Raw genomic sequence first — 20,353 nt, 5'->3', positions numbered from 1 at the left:
TTTTCAAATACTTTTACAAATAAATATCTGAAAAGTGTGGCATGCATTTGTATTCAGCCCCCTTTACTCTGATACCCCTAACTAACATCTAGTGGAACCAATTGCCTTCATAAGTCACCTAATTAGTATATAGAGTCCACCTGTGTGTAATTTAATCTCAGTATAAATATAGCTGTTCTGTGAAGCCCTCAGAGGTTTGTTAGAGAACATTAGTGAGCACTTTGTGTTGGTCTATCACCTCAAATCCCAATAAAATACATTTACGTTTTTGGTTTTACCAAATCGTGAATAGGTAGGCGCTTGCTCAATAAACCATGTGACAAATTAAAAACAAAAATGCTCTCACAACAACATAAAGTGACTTAAAGTCCCAAACAAAATATATCGAATATAAATAGTTGTTTTCAGTCCCATAGGAAAGTATCGCATAAATCAAAGAAATATTCTTTTCCACCACGAGTGTGCAATAGATGAATTTCTCACTCACCAGAAATTTTTGACCCCTGTTAAGGTGGTCAAATAATACTCTATGGTCATGCAATGTATAGATATCCAACTCCAGGCTGTCATGGAATGGGTCTCCTAGTTTCCTAATTAGGAATGGTGATCCAAGGAACAAAGGATATTGACCCCCAGATGGGTGGTCACATAGCTCTGGGCAAACGGATAGTGGATAGATTCCCAGTCCTAGGCTCTCCTCAAGATATATCTCCAATTGTCCTTAGGATGGGTAATGCTCCAAATAGCTCCAATAAAACGAATAGATTAAAATGCTCTAAGTGTAGTATTTAATAAGAACCATGGTTCAAATATATGAAATGGCAATGCACTCGCATGTACATGTGCCTGAATACTGGCACCAGTCTGTGCAGCCTGTGTAATTCATGAATCGCACTGTGCAAAATGTCAAGGAGTATGAATACTTCTTCAAGGCACTATATATATCGGTGCATTGTACAAAAAAAAACAAAAAAAACTGTAGGCTTTTTTTCTCCTGCATACCTCATGGCCGCTGAATCATTAGACCTGTAACATAATGCACGCACAACATGGGCACTAACTCACAAAGTATTTCAGTGATACAGGAGCATGCTAGCTATTCAGTTCACTCTTTTAATGCCACAAGGATGTGACATGTAGCTTTTGGAACTCCTTGTGAGTAGTGATGGTTGTGCTGGCTCAGTGCAGTACTGTTGCTACAGTATAAACACGGTGTTATGCAATTAAGTCGTGTCCTATTTCCGAGGCCCCATAGGTCAACTGAGGCTGAAATATTGAATGAAATTATTGAAATGATTGCAGAACAATGTTTAGATTTCTGCCCCTTCTTTTCCCAATCTTAGCCAAACTGAGACCTGCTGTGTATATATTTCAACAAACATTACTTTGCAGCATGCCTAAACATGCTTAAAGAATGGGTGAACACAGGAACAATCTTTTCATATACCTATGTTTACATGTACATATGTTTATATACATATATGTATATATGTTTACTGTCCAGTCAGCAGGCCTTTACCAGCTCCACTGTTACCTGCAGTAAAGTGAGATCCTAGACAAAAATTTTCTTTGTAGTGGGAGTACCTGGTTATTAAAAGGACAAAAATCACAAATGAACAATTCACATTTGTATTTTAGATATTTATTTAGCTATTCGTTTGGAGTTCAACATTAAAGAATGCTTCTAAAGCATTACTTGTTTTCATGGTAGAGATTGTAAGCTCCAAGGAGCAGGGCCCTCTAATTCCTCTTGTATTGAACTGTATTGTTACTGTACTGTCTCCCTCCATAATGTAAAGCGCTGAGCAAACTGTTGGGGCTATATACCGGTAAGTCCTGTATAATAATAATAATATTAATAATAATAATAATAATGGTATACCAAATTATGCAAACAGGGTTTTTCATTGTTCTGTTCTTTGCTGGCATGGTATTGTTTGATTTTCATTTTCTGCATGACGTTTATAGATTCATCCCTACAGTTTCGTCTGAGTAGTAGATTGTCAACATTATTCTATAATAGCCTAGAAAATGCTTTGTTTTCTAAAAATGTAAGAAACCATTTGCATGTTTAAGCCAGAATTTAGTCATGACATGCAATTGTCTTTTGAATTACTATTATTATGCTGTATCTCAAAAATGTGAGCTAATGTCATCACAAGAAGCAGAAGCAGGCATATTGAAAACATTTGTTCAATTTAAAAAAAAAAAAAATTCTAATTGCATCAGAGCAGTAGTACTTGTAAAAATAAATAATGTTCTGCAAAATGTATTGAAGGGCTCTGCATGCATAATTCACAAGCACTACAGTTTGTGTATAGCTGGTGACAACTTCTGGGCTTTATACGTAGACATACTGCAATAAATAGAAATTGCTTGAAAATTATTTTCATTCATACCTTTACCGAAGGAAATTAGAACACAGTTACAGAAATTAGCCACTCAGCAGCTTAGGTTCTGACGAAGATCAGATAATGCACAGTAATATGCTCTTTCCCTTCTGATGTTTTTCTATTGAAATTAATGGAAATGCAACAAAAGCTATACCAGCACCTTAACATGCATTGTTGCACATTTTTAACGCAGGTTGTAATGCACTTTGTATTCCTCATTGAATGCTGCATTGATGTGCCTTTTAACACATGCACTGATGTGTTTTAATTGTTCTTAATGGAACGTGCATGAAGAAAAAACACAAAGGTGTAAATCCAGCCTTATGTACACTTGCTTCTCACATTTTTTTTTTTTTTTTTTTAATGGCAGAATTACCTATTTTTTTTTCAACCCCCTTCCCCAGCATGTTATTGTGTTTGCAGCCTAATTTCAGGATTGCTCGCTGTACTGTCTATAAACATAAGAAGGCTATAATAAGTATTTGACATGTGCAGGCTCTCTATGTTGTAGGCGTCCTACAGACCTACACAGTACTACAAGGACATATTCTGTTTGCAGACATCATTGCTGGGCACATATCCCTTACATTCTTCTGAGTGGGGTCTTTTTATAGAAGCATGAGCAGTTGTCCAAACACTCGGTCTCACGTTGCACGCCCAGATCTCACAACAGTTTGTTGTGCCTGTGTGCAGCCCTCATTTCTGTGTTCTACACAGAAGTGAAAAGGTTTTTTTATCTTCCAGTGAGCATTAATTGCTCATGGTTTTGCTTCTACTGATGAGTACGTTCATGGTCCTTGCGGCAGCCATTGCTGATTTAGGCGTGCATAGGATGGCAGAGGACAGCATTGAGGATTCTGAACTTCCCGACTGCGACTGTGATGTCTCAAGGCAAGAAACAGACTTATGATGTGTCGCATGCTATAGATTTGACATTGCATAGCAGTCTAATGTCTAGAGGACCAGATAGCCTAAATTACTTTTATGTAAAGAAATATACTAATATCATTCAAAAATACGCATGTGCAAGCATCCAACTTAAAAATGTAGCATTATTGTGAAGCAACTAGAAGTTGCTTGCAGTACATGTCAGTGATGTTACTGCAATAAATAGAAATCACTTGCAAATTATTTGCATCCATACCGTTTACCAAAGTAAATTAGAACACAGTTGCAGAAAGTAGCCACGCAGCAGCTTAGGTTCTGAGGAAGGTTATGCACAGTAACATGCCACACCTCTGCACTTTCCCTTCTGATGTTTTTTCTATTTAAATTCATAGAAATGCGACAAAAGCTATACCAGCACCTTAATATGCATTGTTGCACATTTTTAACGCACATTGAATGCTGCATTGACGTGCGTTTTAACACATGCACTGATGTGTCTTGATGTGTCTTAATTGTTCTTAATGGAACATGCACGAAGCAAAAACACAAAGGTGTAAATCCAGCCTTAAGTACACTTGCCTCCAATGTTTTTGGTTTTTTTTTCTGTGGCAGAATTACCTATTTTTCTTTTCTTTTTCTCTTTTTTTCTACCCCCCCCCCCACCGCATGTTATTGTGTGTTTGCAGCCTAATGTTCTCTGCCATCTTATGCATGCCTAAATCAGCAATGGCTGCCGCAAGGACCATGAACGTACTGATCTAGAAGTTGCTTGCAGTGTATGTCAGTGATGTTACCAGACAAGATGCCAGCGGTGTATAATAATATTAGTTTTCTTGGGAACAAAATAGAATAAAGCTCATTTCACACACAGAAACTTACACATACTGTATATATATATTTAGATAGGTAGTAATAAATGATCTATGTAATTATCCATCAATTATATAAGTATGTCTGTGTCCAGTTATGCAAGAAGTTCTTCTTTGCTTTACTTTGGTTGCCAGTGGCCTGTGTAAGCTTAATGTAAATGGAAAATGGAGGCTTACTTGCCAGATTTATTTTAATCACCACCATCAGTCCAAGGATATGTATAGATATTTTAAGTAAAGGAGGTTGCATTACTGAAAGGGTAGAGAATGTTTACTTAGTATAGTGAATACAGTGAAGCTCACTTTAAACAACTATCCATGCACATGTGAAAATTAAAAGAGAGGATTATTTCTTGTATTTGATTAGACAAGAGAAGTGGACACAGATTGATCTTATTTACTAAGCTAAGTAAGCATTATCTTTCCTAAGTAAAAATTATCCACTCCTTTAGTAAATTGCACTAAGGAACTCTAATCCAATGGAAAAGCAGAAGGATGTTGTTGAAAACAGTAGCTTATGAAATCACTAGATACAGGCAGTTAACAATATCGGTTGAAAGAGCAACTAACATGCAGCCAATGTCTTAAAAAAGTTGTATTTGTTTCCCAAAACTCTGCATCCCCACATTACTCTGTTATAAGGCAAAGTGTACATAGACCAAACAGGGAAAGCTTCTAACATTGTAGCTGCCAGTAACCAGCTCTCTGCTGACTGAGGACTGAGAATTGAGCAATCAGAAATTATTGAACGCTCAGTTCCTAGTCTTAAAAGCAGCAGGGGACAGACACAGCATCAGACTGATGTTACATCCACCTAGTTTGTTTGTTTTTTTACATTCTTATACTTTACTTTTAAGCAGGGTATATATGTATTGAAAATGGGCCGGTTCAGCAGGAACCAGTGAACCAGCTGAATTTCAATCCACATCTATGCTTCTCTGTTCAGCCGGCTTCTGTTGAAAGGTCCTGCTGGAAAAAACAGCATTCAATCATCACATGCAGCCAATTGCTGAAGCACTATTCAGTGCATTTTGATGAGGGGAATCCCTACTGTAAGAATACAATAGCGCATTGGGGGATATTCCCAAATCCACATTTTTGTGTAGATGCAGGAATCAGTCAGGTTTTTTTCATTCAACTCGCTGGTTGAATGTAAAAAAAAACCTATCAGTGTTTCACTGAAATTTTAGTTTTTTCTTCTACAAGTAGTATAGATTGTACTGTTAGGTTTTAGCAGCTCTAATCTGCAAGCCCAGTTTGATGTGAGTTTTGTCTGAAGGGATCTAAATTTAAACTGGAACGTTAGAGATGTAAACTATGTATTGTCCCATACTTTGTACTGAACTGATAATGGTGCCTTCTATACCAGTACAGTGTCCTCTGGGAATTTTTCCAGCCTCTGCAGAAAAGCACATATCCTGGTGCTTTATATATTTGTTATGGCACATGCTAAATTATGTGTGTCACATTACATCTTGTATAAATTCTAATGAGGCTAAAACTGAAATTTGTACGTGTGTTCCACAAATTGTTGATATCATTTAAGATGATCTGAGTGGACAGCCAAGCTGTAAGAAGAGCATCTTCATCCAAGACTAATTGAATAAATTTCCCTTGTCATCTCAGAATATTATGTGTAGAATCAGAGTATAAAAGCATTAATCTTGCATATCCACATATCATAGCATATTACAAATCCCCAGTAGAAATACACATAATGTACAGATAAAATAGGAAAAATATAATTTATAGTTATCATGTCAATGCAGCCGTCTCCTGCAATAAAACTTATAATGATATAACTTGTTATTGACATTTTTCCATATTTTGGTAATTTGGTGCATCCTTTAGGTTTTATTGGATAAACCACATTCACACTGCCATTTTTAGGTCACATAGTGGAAACATCATTGTTTGCTTTGATACACAACTAATGCAAAACAACCTTTAATTCATAATGGTAGTGGAATGAACAACTCCAAACAATAAGCAAGAGTTTTGCATCACTCTGAATGAACTTTAGGGAAGGTTAGCTAGGCAATAGAAATGTCAGGTATATTGGTCCTGTGACATCCCACTTCAGCTTCCAGAGAGCCTCTAATTAGGTTTGACTAGTAGTCATTCGTCTGCTAGAGGATTGCCCACTTTTCCTGGATCCAGTATTCTGCCCATGCATCAACCTTGCTGGCATCAACAATGCCAGCAAGAAGCAGTGGCCTAGAATCTACTTCGCAGGACCCAAGCAAAGTAAGTAACAACACTGGTAGGTGCTTGTGCTTTGTGTTGTTCTTAATTTTTCCCATGTTTTTCTGGTTAGAGGGATCATTATCAGTTATGTCTATTCTGTCCTATGTTTTGGATCCCACAGCACAGCACAGTTTACCATTGCTATAGTGACACATTTTTGCATTTGATATGCTGAAGAACTGGTCTAACAATGTTCTACTGACAGCAATAATAAAGTGATTTATTACATCTTTACCTGGCAGAGTGAAGAAACTAAAGGAGACCTTGGTTGCAGTACAGCAGTTGGATAAGAACATGAGCAGCCTAAGATCATGGCTGGGTCACATAGAATCAGAGCTGTCCAAACCAATCGTGTATGAAACCAGTGATTCTGAAGAGATACAAAGGAAACTAAATGAGCAGCAGGTAAACCCTAAATAAGTATGGTACACCACTCCTGTCGGTAGCAGGAGTAAAAGCTTAAATAGCATTGGCACCACAACGTGGGAGGTCCAAGTGCACAAGCACACTTGGCTGTCAATGCACCAGCGATGGAACTAGAAAGCAGCTCAATTGTCTTCATTTTATCAGGTATGTTACCATAGTTACACTGCTGCAGTGGATAAAGCAGACTATGCAACGCTGATGTTTTAAAATGCATGGTGCCTGAGGCTGCTGAAACAGTTTTTTTATGATTTTTGTTGCGCTTTCTAGAGACGCTAAGGTTGGAACAAATGTTGCACATGTTTTTAGTTTTGAAGTGTAACCTTCTTTTTTGCCACCAGCTATATTTCAGTGCAAAATCCAGTCCTCTGCTAACATCTATTGAGAGATCGATGATAGACAGGATGATGTTGATCGGGAAATGTAATTTTTCAAATACAAAGAGATAACTGAATTAAAACCTTTAGTAATGCAAACATAAGGCACAAAGGCACTTCTTCAGACATGTAGGCTATCTTTCTGCAGACTGTGATGTCACCAAGGCAATTGCTTTGAGACCACTGCATGTCAGAATTAGAGGCCTCTGTATGTAGCTCCTGTGATTGGGGATGCCTCAGGCAACCCTTCCCATAATGGAGTCTCCAATATAATTGGTGAGGAGAACTATGTGTGGCATCCAATAAATCTTCTTTATTGGTGCAGTAGGGAACAGTAATAAAGAAACCTACAACCTTGTCTTTCGGGCATACTGCTACAGTAGTATATCTACGATGGCTGATGATGTGTTACAAATGTCTGTAACATTACAGAGACTCTGAGGAACAGAGCCTGATGAACTTTAACACATTTTTAAACATTTAGCAAGGAAGAGATATAGCTGTTAGGACCTAATATAACAATAAAAACACCCACTTACTATTTTGGTTCATTAGATTTTAGCCAATTACAGTTCAGTGCATGTGCCACTTTTCTGTTCAGTAACTCCAAATGTTGTGCCATATTAGAAACACATACCAACAGAAGTACTTATTCATGGTTAAGGAAAGGTCTTCTTAGCAATTGAATTTATTGTTGTGTGAAATGTAATGATTACTACTTTTAACAGAAAATAGTAATTTGCAATTTGCACTACAACAGTCAGGTGGTTGTGGTGACTATTAGGGTAGATTCATAGATGCGGTGGGACTGCGTTGGGCAACTATTTAAGTTCAGTACCACCACAACCCCTCTGCAAGACAATGCAAAATGCCTTGTCTCTGGTGTGGCTGGTTCTCACCACTGCATTGTGCTGGTGTTTGGGTAATATGCGCTGAAACAATCACTGCATGCAGTACTTTTTTCAGCACAGCATAGTCACTGCACTCTGGCCAAGAGAACTTTATGAAATATCAATGTGAAATTGGCATTTCAATAAAGTTTGTCTAAAAAAAAAAAAAGTAAACAGGGCAATGTGCCGGGATCGGTGCATCAGCACCGCGTTTACCACAATGCACACCAGCCTATCTGTTGCAATCCAGTAACTGGAGTAAATAGACCCTTAGTAACATTTCTTTATTCACATATTAATTAACTGTAAATAAACTGCATATATAACTATATTTTGGTTAATTTACTTTCACTGCATTATGAGAATACTACTTTACATATGTTAGCAAAGTATAAAATGACATAGAAGAAATGCATGATATTTGTGTGGCTTATCTATCTAGTTCTAACACTAACAGCATGTACAGTACAGTTATTAGGATTCATACCTAATAACAGTGAATGAGGTTATTGTTGCTCTTTGACTAATTTTTAAAGCTGTGCAAGAATATTAAGAAAAAGAATCTTCCTCGCAGATCACTTTTAACTAAGCTTTGCGAATATGTCAATGTTCTGGAAATTGTTTCAGAGTTCACAATGTATCATTTTTAACAGCTATTCATAAAGATTGAAAGCCTGTTTACAAAATGTAGCTATTAAGTACTGCAGACACCTATTAGTTTAATGATGTATTGTAAAGGCCATGTCCATTCAACAATGATTTTCCCACAGTTGTTTCTTTCATTACTATCAAATACCTCTGTGGGATTTTAGAAGTAAGATACTGTACCTAGAAAGGCCCTGTTCATTTAATATGATCAGTCATGTTTTTTCAAATGAAAAACAGATGAAGTTTGCATCAGCTTTTCATCAGTATTTACATCAGTTTTTTACATCCACTACCAATGCAAAAAAACGGATGCAAAGCACCATTTGTGCGTTTACATCTGTTTTTTTGCCCTCTCAGTTTTTTAACAAAACAAAAATAGGGCTTTTATCCTTTTCAAAAAACAGATGTTGACGGATGTGGATGTAAGCGGATATAGACAGATGATCATCCATTTACATCTGCTTTTCCATAGAGATGCATTGATGTCCATTTTTTCATCCGTGAATGGATGGATGAAAAATGAACAAATGGTCTGCACGTGTGAAAGGAGCCTTAAGTGTTTTCAAAGGATACTTTCACTGGATTCCTCTTGATCTACCATACATGAATACAAATGAAAGCAATAGAAAATTGACATACTTGTAATGACCTGGAATTGAAGGAATAATCAGTATGACTGTTATTGGAAAAAATACTATGACTCTGGCTGTTAACTCTCTTTGCCAGCTGGCAAGGCAGTCAAACATCACTTTTGGGTTGTAGAATACAATAAGTACAGAGCTCACCCATTTGCGACTACAAAATAAATAAATCAATAGCTAATCCATAAAGTGTATATTATATAAATAAAACAAAATTAACACGTTAAGATGCAAACACTGTACATATATTATGCATATTATAGTTACAGCTGCTTTAGAGATCTATCATCTCTAATATATTATAGATATAACAGTTGTTAGAGTGTTCTACATTGGTAAAAATTAAATCAATTTTGGATTGACTTGGTAAAAATAAGTTTATTGAACAGTACTGAAGGATTCTTGGGGGTACCAAAGGCACAATTACGTAAACATTGGCAGAAGCTGCTGTTGAGTTTCTGTTAACCAGTGTTTCCACTCAGCTACCTCCATATCCACTCTGCAGAAGAAGATGGAGTCATTTTCCCCTTTTTAAATGGGCCTAATTGGACCTGGTGGGAGGCAGGTGTAAAAATACACAAGTCCATTTACACCAACCTTTTTATAGGGATGAATGGACCTTTAAATAAGGGTCGCCTGAAAAACGGAAGACCCGTGTGAAAGGGGACTTAGTTCCATATGTTTGCTTTCTCTCTATATATTTAACATCTGTTATATTAAAGGTATTAACTACATTTTCCTACCTCTAAGGTTAATCTGTATGAAGAAATACTTGGGCAACTTATGCTGACACTTCTGTCTCTCAGTTGACAACTGCTCATTTTTACCGACCCCAGCCACACATCTAAATGAAGCCATATACAATAGGATATAACCTATTTGATACATTGGGGTTGATTTACCAAAGGCATATAGACTGTTCAGTATAACGTTTCCCTTATCTTAGTGAATGTGGTGAAAATTCAGTTTGCAAAGGATAACCATACACATGCAATAGAAAATAATGGACTTTTGTGTACACAAGATTGGATGATAAAAATCAGCAGAGCTTCACCTCATTCCCTAAGCTAAAGCTTCAGTCAGTGTGTAAAGCAGTTTGTCCAACAGAAGCCAGTCTAATGACTGGCTTTTGTCCAAGGAACATGCTGGAAAGCCAGCATCGGATCAGCACTTGCAGCCATTGGCTGTAACATTGATCAGTGTATTCTGGTTTAAATGGGAGGAAAAGTGCCCAATTTTTCTGGTCAGTGGAAGGAATTTTGCCTCATTGTTGGTGTCAGCAGTAGGAATAGTGCCCCAGTATTGCTGTCAGTGACAGGAATTATGCTGAATTTTTGGTGTCAGTGGCAGAAATAATGCCTCAAAGGTCAGATAAAGGCAAGCAAAGGGCCACATCCGGCCCCAGGGCCACAGTTTGGAAACCACTGCTCTAGAAGATCAACCTAGTTGTATCTAAGCTTGCTTACAGCTCTAGTATATAGATCTAGTATTGTGTGTGTTTATATCTTGACATGTGCAGCTTCAGTACTAAATAAAACATCCTATTTTACATGTATTGGAAGAATACAAAATGTGCTATGTGACATTGTGTCATTTTGAGGCATTTATTTCAGGAACTCCAGAGAGACATAGAGAAGCACAGTACCGGAGTTGCATCGGTTCTAAATCTCTGTGAAGTACTTCTGCATGACTGCGATGCTTGTGCCAATGACAGTGAATGCGATTCCATTCAGCAGGCCACCCGCAGTCTAGACCGCAGGTGGAGGAACATCTGTGCTATGTCTATGGAGAGGAGACTCAAGTAAGTTTTTAAAAATGGGGGTCTGGGGTAAAGCAGGTTAGGAAATCATGGTGTAATTTAAACAACAAATATGCTAATTTTCTTTACCAATATACTAACCAGCTGCTCAGACAATTAGTTACAGAAGCCAAAGAAGTAAAAAAAATATTTTTAAATCTCAGGTTGTAGTTTTCCGTTTTACCTCTTGTAATACTTGCTATTTGCACATGGTGGTGTCTATAAGCTTCAAAAGACAAGAATTGTTACCATTGACAGATAGCTTTTATATTTTTGTTAGATATTTCTTTTTCAAATCCCACCTCTTTCCATAGTTCAACACCCAGCTACAGTCAAATCTTTCTTGTTGTGGATGAAATGGGAAAGTATTAAAAGCTTTGTTTTTATTGCTGTAAGTGACTCCATTGGGGAGACCTCCTCATTTGTATTGCCATATTAAAGGCAAGCTTTAAAGCTGAACTCCAGTACTGAAACTGTCATTAAATCCACTTTGCTTGTACCAAATGTCTTTTGCAATGGTGTCAGTACTGGATTGCACAGAGTGCAGAGCTGTGGGTCCCAGCAGCTCCACCCTCTACAGGCTGTCTGTATGGGGTGGGGGTGGATAAAAGGCTTTTATTTTTCAAAGAAAAATAAACAAAGGCTGTCCATATTTAGGTAATAATACACATGCCTCTTGTATATAAACATTTGTTAACCCCATATTTCAGCATTAAAGTCTAGAATCAGATTTTTTAAATATTTTCTAAAACCAGAATGCCAGTCAAAATGTATTTTTCTGCACAATAATTTTTTATTGAGATTTTAAGCCAATAACAACCTTAAAATTTGCTCATGCAGGGGGACAAGTCTATTACACAGACAGTTGCAAAATGTATTTTTATTTATTTATATATTTATTTTAAATGAGCATTGCAGATTTGGAACATTTTCCTGACCCCTTGACCAGAGCACAGGCAGCAAAAAATAAAGGTTCCTTCCTGAGACCTGATAGGAAGTCAACCCCTATAGTTATGAGGAATCCTATCTTTGATAGGTGTCAGCAAAAAGGGGTGTTACATGGAAAATACCTCCTCTAATCCTGTTCTGTTTGAAAATATAAACATTTTAATTTTTCATCCATTCTGGTGATAATATTGGGGCACCATGGCAAAGAAGGAGGGTGAATCTCCTCAATGAAGGACAGGCAATAATTAAACCTGACAGAGGTTCTATTACACTCACACTGCATAAAACTAGGAAAAAAAGCTTTTGCTGGAACATTTCTTTAAGCATACTGTTCTCCAATCAATGCACACTAAAATGTAGCTTACAACATAAAAATGGTTTAAATGGGTAGTAGACCATAGTGAATCAACTCCACCATAGAACTTTTACATGTCACCACCCCAGTAAATTACAGGAAAATCTCATATCTATTATTATGATAGGTGTGAAGAAATTTCTATAGGGTTAAGATTTGGAATGTAGGTGTATCTAGACATAAAGCTTATTAATTCTGGTGAATGCTGAGCCAAATGTAGGCCAAAGGTAAGAATTAGTAAAAATGTTAACACGTTAGCTGCTCAGATTAGTTACATAGTTAGTCTAGCTGAAAAAAGTCCATCTAGTTCAACCATTAAAAAAAAAGCTATAATCCTATACCCACAGTTGATCCAGAGGAAAGCAAAACAAACCAGCAAAGTATGATCCAATTTGCTCCTGCAGGAAAAAAATTCCTTCCTGATCCCCCGAGAGACAATCGGATATTCCCTGGATCAACTTCACCTATAAATGTTAGTATCCAGTTATATTCTGTTTATCCAAGAAAGAATCCAGGCCTTTTTTAAAGCAATCTACTGAGCTGGCCAGAACCAACTCTTGAGGGAGTCTATTCCACATTTTCACAGCTCTAACTGTGAAGAAACCTTTCCATGTTTGGAGATTACATTTCTTTTCCTCCAGATGTAAAAAGTGCCACCATGTCCTCTGTGATGATCTCAAGGTGAATAGCTCTACACCGAGTTCACTATATGAACCATTGATTTATTTATAAATGATCTTACTGTAAGTATTAAAGGAAAGGTACACATGGGTAGCACGGTACACTGAACAATACAAACATCTTCCAGCACTTGTTCCAATTAGCTAGGTCTAAAAAACCTAACTAAGGCTGCCCATACATTATACAATGTTCCTTTAGATTTACCAAAACCATATAATATGATGTCAAACCTAAACAATTTGCATGCAAACAGGCAGGTCCTTGCACTACATAGTTTATTTATTTATGTATTTATTTCAGGTACTTATATAGCGCCGTCAATTTATGCAGCGCTTTACATATATATTATACATTCCCATCAGTCCCTGACCCTCAAGGGGTGTACAATCTAAGGTCCCTAACTCACATTCATACATACACATACTAGGGACAAATTAAACAGGAGCCAATTCACCTAGTTGAAAGTAAATCTAAAGGAAATTGAATAAGAAAATTATATAATGTATGATCAGCTTAAGGTTATGTTCACATTGCTACAATACCATATTGGTCTAACTTTCAGTGCAGTTATGTGGATGCAACTTTGACAAGGTTTGTATATTCTTTGGGGCAAAAATTGCACTGAAAACGCACCAAGGTAGCAAAAGAGCATTTTCCAAATTTACTCCATGCTGAGTTCCATTGCTATGAACAGACATCATTGAAAACTATACTATTTCCCTTGTCATGCAATTCTCAAGTTTCATCTGAAATCACACTAGCCTGAGCCAGTCCTAATTTTTTTCTAACATATAAAACAAAGTTTTTGTTACACACATTTGTAAATATATGTGAAGTCACACTGGTGTCGTGCAAACCCTATATCTGTGCTCCCATTTAACATTACAGGCGTATGGATGAATGGCCCCTGAAAGCACACTGACTGCGTTTGGGCCACTCACGTGCATGCCTGTCACATTAGGAAGAGTGGCTGTGTTCTTGCAGCTGCTATGTCCTAATAGACATCACTAGACTGCTTGAATGCAGCACCTGAAGTCTAGATGAGCTGTAAAAAATGGCCCTTTCACGGCATACGGGTCTCATCGTCCATGGGAACAAGGCCAAACCAAAAAATGTTAGCTGCTCCAATCAATTTATAACTTGCAAAAGAAAGTTGCATATCACTGGAGAAATAACCTAAACTGTACAAAAATCCCTAGTACTTGATCCAGCTAGTCAGCACACAATGCTTAACTGATTCAAACATTTAGATTCAAAACTGAGGTTTTTGTTTCATACATTTGCAAATATATGTGAAGCCACACTGCCACATCAAGGCATCACTGCAAAGTGTGCTACCTATCTCTAATCTATTCAGTGCCCAGGTTGGGACATAGATGCCATTTTTTGGTTTGTTATATGTGGTGCAGACACACACTGGGGTTGATTTACTAAAACTGGAGTACTCAGAATCTGGTACAGCTGTGCATGCTAGCCAATCAGCTTCTAACTTCAGCTTCTTCAATTAAACTTTGACAATAAAACCTGGAAGCTGATTGGTTTCTAGTTTTAGTAAATCCCCCCCCCCCTCCCCACACTGGTTGACCTCAGCTGTTTTCAGCAAGTCTGGATTTCTGGTGTGGTGCTGCACATACGGCTAATAAGGTAAGCCAGTTGTCAATGTATTCATTACTATACTTGTGTCCTCATTTGGGAACATGCATTCATACCTGTCTCATTCATTCAGCATGTTCTACCAGCTCCAGCATATTTACAATGCTCCTTTGTTCAATCCTGACTGCAGAGGTTCAACTAGAAAGCAACTGGTTTGATCCAGCAGAAGCAGTTGCACATCGATCAAGTTTAAATGTCATGACCTGGCTAGCCGCCACAGTTTTTTTTTCTTAATGCCACAGCTGTTGCTTGTAAATCATTGAGTAGCAGAGACCAGTTATCACTAAGCAATGACCAGGTATTGGCCTCTAGTACACATTAAGCAATGTGTTGTAATAAAACATTTTTGCCTCTACTTCTAGGATCGAGGAGACATGGCGGCTTTGGCAGAAATTCCTGGAGGACTTTTCTCGCTTTGAAGACTGGCTGAAAATTTCAGAACGGACAGCTGCCTTTCCCAGTTCTTCTGGTGTGCTTTATACAGTGGCAAAGGAAGAACTGAAAAAATTTGAGGTTATTTGAAAACTTACTTCACTTTGATAAAAGATGCAGGTGTTTGAGTAAAAAATGCAGTAATTAGAAAAGTAGGATTCAGATAAAAAGTCGTCCATTCCAAGTGAATATATTGTATGTTATTTGGTGGGGGGTTCTCAATTTTTCACCATGATTTTGAACATAATCACGATTCTGGAAATTAACTCTAAATTGCTAATTTGCAAACATGTTTTTCTATTACAAAATTACAAAATGCAAACTGCACAAATAATTTTAGAATTGAATTATGTGGCCTACCATGCACTAAGCTGTATCTCCTAGCACAAGTCAGATGGCAATGAGGACACTGTAAAATTTCTGCCATCATAGGTCTAAATGGCACCATTTAACACTTGGCACTTCCCCTTGCATTGCCAATGTGCCTACATGTCTCATGATATGTCATTTAAAATTGTAAGATTTGTTTGTGGAAAATAAGAACCTATTCTATTGGTGTACATATGAACACACGTTTTATTCCACCACACAAGATTTGTATTCAGTCAGCACTGTATTTAATTTAAGATAATAGATAATTAATAAGATAATTTTAGATGAATTTAGTGCCTGCCATGCTGCCCTGAAATGATGATGAATTATCTGTAGCCCTTTTTTTTTTAGGCTGGCCATACACTGTTTTTTTTGCAGATTCCTCTATCTACCCAAATAGAGTGGATGGAGGAATCCCCCCTGACCAGAAAATTACATTATGACAGCTGCACCTGCCCCTGTCAGAATACACTTATCAGAGGCTGCAACTAATTGGCTACAGATGCTGTTTGAGAAAAATTTGCAGTACGTTCCATTGACTTCTGTTGAGCAGGGACCAACACACACTGGTCAAAATTCAGCCAGTTTGGCTGAATTCTGTTCGGTTGAATTGGCCGAATTTTGAACGGTGTAAGGCCAGCTTTAGCTTTGGATAGAAAGAGTTAGAATCCCTGTCAGGTTTTGCTGATAACAGGGGTTCCATTTGAGAGGTCATCTCTTACTGTCCCAGGGACATAGTTTTTAACGCATTGAGAGGTCATCCCTTACTGTCCCAGGGACATCATTTTTCCGCAAAGGAAGTCTAGAAAACTCTCCAACAGGGAAACAGATAGCAATAACAATCTGACGGAGGTTCTAGCACTCCCCCGCTTATCTAAACTTTTTTACTTTTGTCTATGTTGCTGATGGATAGTTTCCTTCATTTCCTGTCTGGTGCAAAGGTTGTCCCTGGGACCATGAGGGGAAATCTCTCTAATGAAGCACCAGACAACATAAAAAAATTTGACAGGGGTTCTAAACCCTTCCAAACACTTCAACCACTTCACTATTGCCATACATTTATGAACAGCAGAGTAGTGGATATTTATTTCTACAGTTCTGTATAGCAGAAATCACCCTCAGGTAGCCAAAGTGCCAATAGTGGCTGTGATCTGAGCTGTCATCAGAATACTACTACTCTTTACATTGGAAAGCCCACCCCTTCCTCTGACAATGGCAGAGGCAGAGGTGGAAGGAGGAACTGATGAGTAAATGACTTATTTATTAGTTTCAGATCAAACACAGCAACAGATTTGTGGTGAGGGGTTTAAAAGAGAGGTTTTGGTTTTGTTTTTTTCCCCCGATCATACTTACCTAGGTGGATGCAGGATTGGTCTGATGCTGCATCTGTCCCTGCCGGCTCAAACTGTGAGAACTCAGCGATCACATGACCATTGTTCGCTGAGTTCTCACAACCGCTCTGAGCAGAGAGTGGTGACTGTCAGTCACTGCTGTCTGCTCTGCCCCCCCCATCGCTTACTTGAGTGCTGGGCTTTGGAGCGGAGGAAGCAGCTGGCTCAGGCTCTCAGTGGTTCGCTGAGAGGCTAAGCCAGGTGCCACTCCAGACTCTGGGGTGGATCCTGACATTAAAGCGGAGTTGCAGCTGAAAAAAATAAATAAAATAAAAGTCAGCAGCTACAAAAACTGTAGTCCCAGGAGACTATGGGGAGGGAGGGAGGGGGGAGGACAACTTCTGCTTCTGATCACCAATGCGATCGTAGCAGGAGTGGGAGCGGTTACCTGTCAAATTTGGGTACCCGCTCCCCAAAGGTGCCAATCCTTAATGGGGAGCAGGGGAAGAAGCATTAAAGTGGAACTTCCCCTTTCAGGTGGAGCTCCACTTTAAAGTCTGGATCTTTCCCCAGCCTTCACCAGCTGAGTGATGTCATCTGACAGCCCGCTGTCGGCTGAAAACAAGTCACAAGAGTGTAGAGTGAACTGCACTACTGTGATCCACAGAAATACAGTCAAAATAGCTTTGGCTGTACTTCTTTAATTTGTAGGATCATTTTTTTAACCCTTTTACCTACCCCCTCTGCAGCCTGTCTCAGTATGTGATCTGTATGTTAACCAACATCACCCTTATCCTGGCATGCAGGCACTTTATTTTCAGTTTTTTTCAGAATATATGGTCATTTACTCTTTACATAGTAAAAAAAAAACCATCAAAAAAGCCTCATCTATCTAAAAAATATAAATATGATATAAAATTAATTTGCAGACTGGTACTCAAGTGGTTAAAGGAGCAGAGAAGAAACAGTCATGTATGTCTGAAGTTACAACAAATTGGAGCTGTACTGTGAGTTCCCGATAAAGAAAGATTGGCCAGATGCAAGAATGATAAAAATGATTAGCATCAAAGGAGGGACCAGTAGGTTCCTTGCTTTGAGTTCTCATACACGCTGTTGACAAAGAGTGATGTTTAAGCGATACCTCTTCTTTATGCTCTCCTGTTCCAAAGTATCTGTGCGTAGAAGGTCTTAAAAACTATTCATTGCTCCCTCCCTGATGTCACATCTTATCAGTAATCCCCAGATAGCAGTTATAACATCTCTGTAAAAGCTGCTTTACCTTCTGAAGTCCATGCGTTTGGCTTATTGTGACTGATTGATTGGCTGTAATTATTTATTTTTCTATTGGCTGTGACATCAGCTAATTTAAAAATAAATACACAAATAATATCAAGCAATGTGTAGTTAACTTACAGCTGTAATTAAATAACATGTAGATATAATAAACAGTTTTAAATACATGGTAATTCCCACCAATACTATATTTGTCCTATCTCAAATAAATCAGCCTGGGCACAGCATTAGGAATAGTTCTGTTTTCTCGCTAGTGCGAGAAATACAGAATGATTAGGCATGGCATAGTAAAAGAATTTTTATTGCTGACACAAATTTGTGACTTACGTTAGTTTTTAATAATTTAGAAACTGTCACCCAGAGAACTGAACCAGGCACAGCAGAACAAAGTTGTGACTGAAAGAAAAAAAGTACACTTACATACAGTGTTTGTGACTGTCTAAGACCATCGGTGTTTGTGATATGAGTCATTGAATATGCAGCACATTTCTTCATCACAGCTGTCAGTACCGTCCCCAGCTGTCCTCTATAAATGCACCTGTTGGCTTCTCATACTTCTTCCATGCTGCAATAACAGCTGAGATGAAGAGTAAAAGTTTGTTTTCGCACAAGGTCACCATAGATGTAAGATAGATAAGTCAATACATGTCTTTTTATTACTCACTGATATACAGTATAGCCATTCTGAATTTAAAACATGTAATAGCTCAGTTATTAATACAGATTTTTCATGAAAAGACTTACAGGTGATCTGATAACCTGTAACTCTAACACCAAAGTACACAAATGCCCCTGTCTATGCCACTCCTTAGAATTTAATTGTACCTCTGCATGACAAATGTTGGTGCAGACAAAATATTTAATCTACCTGCCGGAAACCTCTACATGAATTTGGGGCAAGCACCATGTGTGGGGCCAAGCTGGTTCTGGTCCATAGTCTGTCCTCGAAGCACCATCCCACCACTGCGGCTGTCACACAACACATCATCCAAGGATTTGGGGCTGGGTGGATGGACCCTGGAGGGGATTTACACATCAGGTCCACTCCCCTTGTGATTGCCAGTAGGCAGTGTACAGGTCCATTGCAATAGACAACCTGCTATTGGCTATAGAATCCAACCACTGCTTGGTGTCTGTCACAAGCAGTGGAACTGATCGAGAAGTAGTGTATCAGTTTCCTCATCAGGCTCCATCCACTATCAGAGTCATTAGGAGGCTGTCAACTGTAAAGCTGACAGTGCCCTAACCAACCAGTGATAGATGGGGAGAGGAGGAGGTAGCGGCAGCAAACAGCCCTGCTAGACAGTTTACAGAGACAGGCCATAGGCCTGTCTATGTACACAAATTTGCAGTTGGTCTTCATTACTCCGTTTTATTAATATTAACTAGAAGTAGGGATACACCGATACTGTTTTTTATCGATGAGTACGAGTACTGATACTTTCGGTCAAGCACTTGCCGATACTGAGTACCAATACTTTGCGGTGCAATTTGCGTTAATGAACGCAAATTGCTTCTCAAAGAATAGCATGCAATTTGAACAGGAACGTGATTCCTGTCCAAATTGCAAGTGGTTTCCCCACTGCTCCTGTGTGAACTCAGGCTTGTCATAGCCTGAGTTCACACAGGAGCAGTGCAGGAAACCTGCCTGCATGCATCCTATGCTGCGCATCAGTAGTAGGAGAGGAGAGAAAGTGGTGGGGATTTGAAATCCACGCCGCTTTCTTTCCTCTACTTGCAGAGCGATGACACCTCAGGCTAGACGGCATCTGATTGGTGACGCCCGGGGATTCCCTAACTTTGGAGGGATTTCCTCTCACTTCCTGTTTTGGGTATGGGACAGGAACAGAAGAGAGCTCTCCCAAATGGGACACAAATGCAAAAAAATTAACCCTTCCTTATTCTATTAAATAAAAAAAGTTTTGACTCTAGTTCTACTTTAACCCCTTGGCTCTCAGCTGTTTAAGGGGTTTGTGACGCAAGGAGGCGGGGTGGGGTTTAGGGTCATGTGACTACTGTGATTGGCTGTCACAGCAGTCGCATTATTGGAAAGCTCCCGACTACAAGCAATCGGGACCTTTCCGTGAGGTGTCAGTAAATGTGCCAGGAGCGCC

General features: G+C 38.5%; 1 protein-coding gene across 6 annotated transcripts in view; it reads left to right on the top strand.

Moving 5' to 3' along the window:
* The window catches only part of SYNE1 (spectrin repeat containing nuclear envelope protein 1), a 662,466-nt gene that overhangs the window by 596,959 nt on the left and 45,154 nt on the right, over nucleotides 1–20,353 (top strand). For 5 of the 6 annotated variants that reach the window (XM_089694288.1, XM_089694287.1, XM_089694289.1 and 2 more), the window contains exons 129-131: nucleotides 6,640–6,802; nucleotides 10,990–11,177; nucleotides 15,174–15,324. In XM_089694288.1, coding sequence (XP_089550414.1) covers nucleotides 6,640–6,802; nucleotides 10,990–11,177; nucleotides 15,174–15,324 — 502 coding nt within the window. Of the gene's footprint in view, nucleotides 1–3,094; nucleotides 3,285–6,639; nucleotides 6,803–10,989; nucleotides 11,178–15,173; nucleotides 15,325–20,353 lie in introns of those variants that run through there. The other variant, XM_089694291.1, reaches the window with a different exon arrangement.

This window comes from Staurois parvus, unplaced genomic scaffold (assembly GCF_062004578.1).
Source record: "Staurois parvus isolate SC_StPar_1 unplaced genomic scaffold, SC_StPar_1.0 ptg000657l, whole genome shotgun sequence".
Taxonomy (NCBI): Eukaryota; Metazoa; Chordata; class Amphibia; order Anura; family Ranidae; genus Staurois; species Staurois parvus.
The sequence above is the reverse complement of the archived record's forward strand: the minus strand, read 5'-3'. Positions and strand labels throughout refer to the sequence as shown.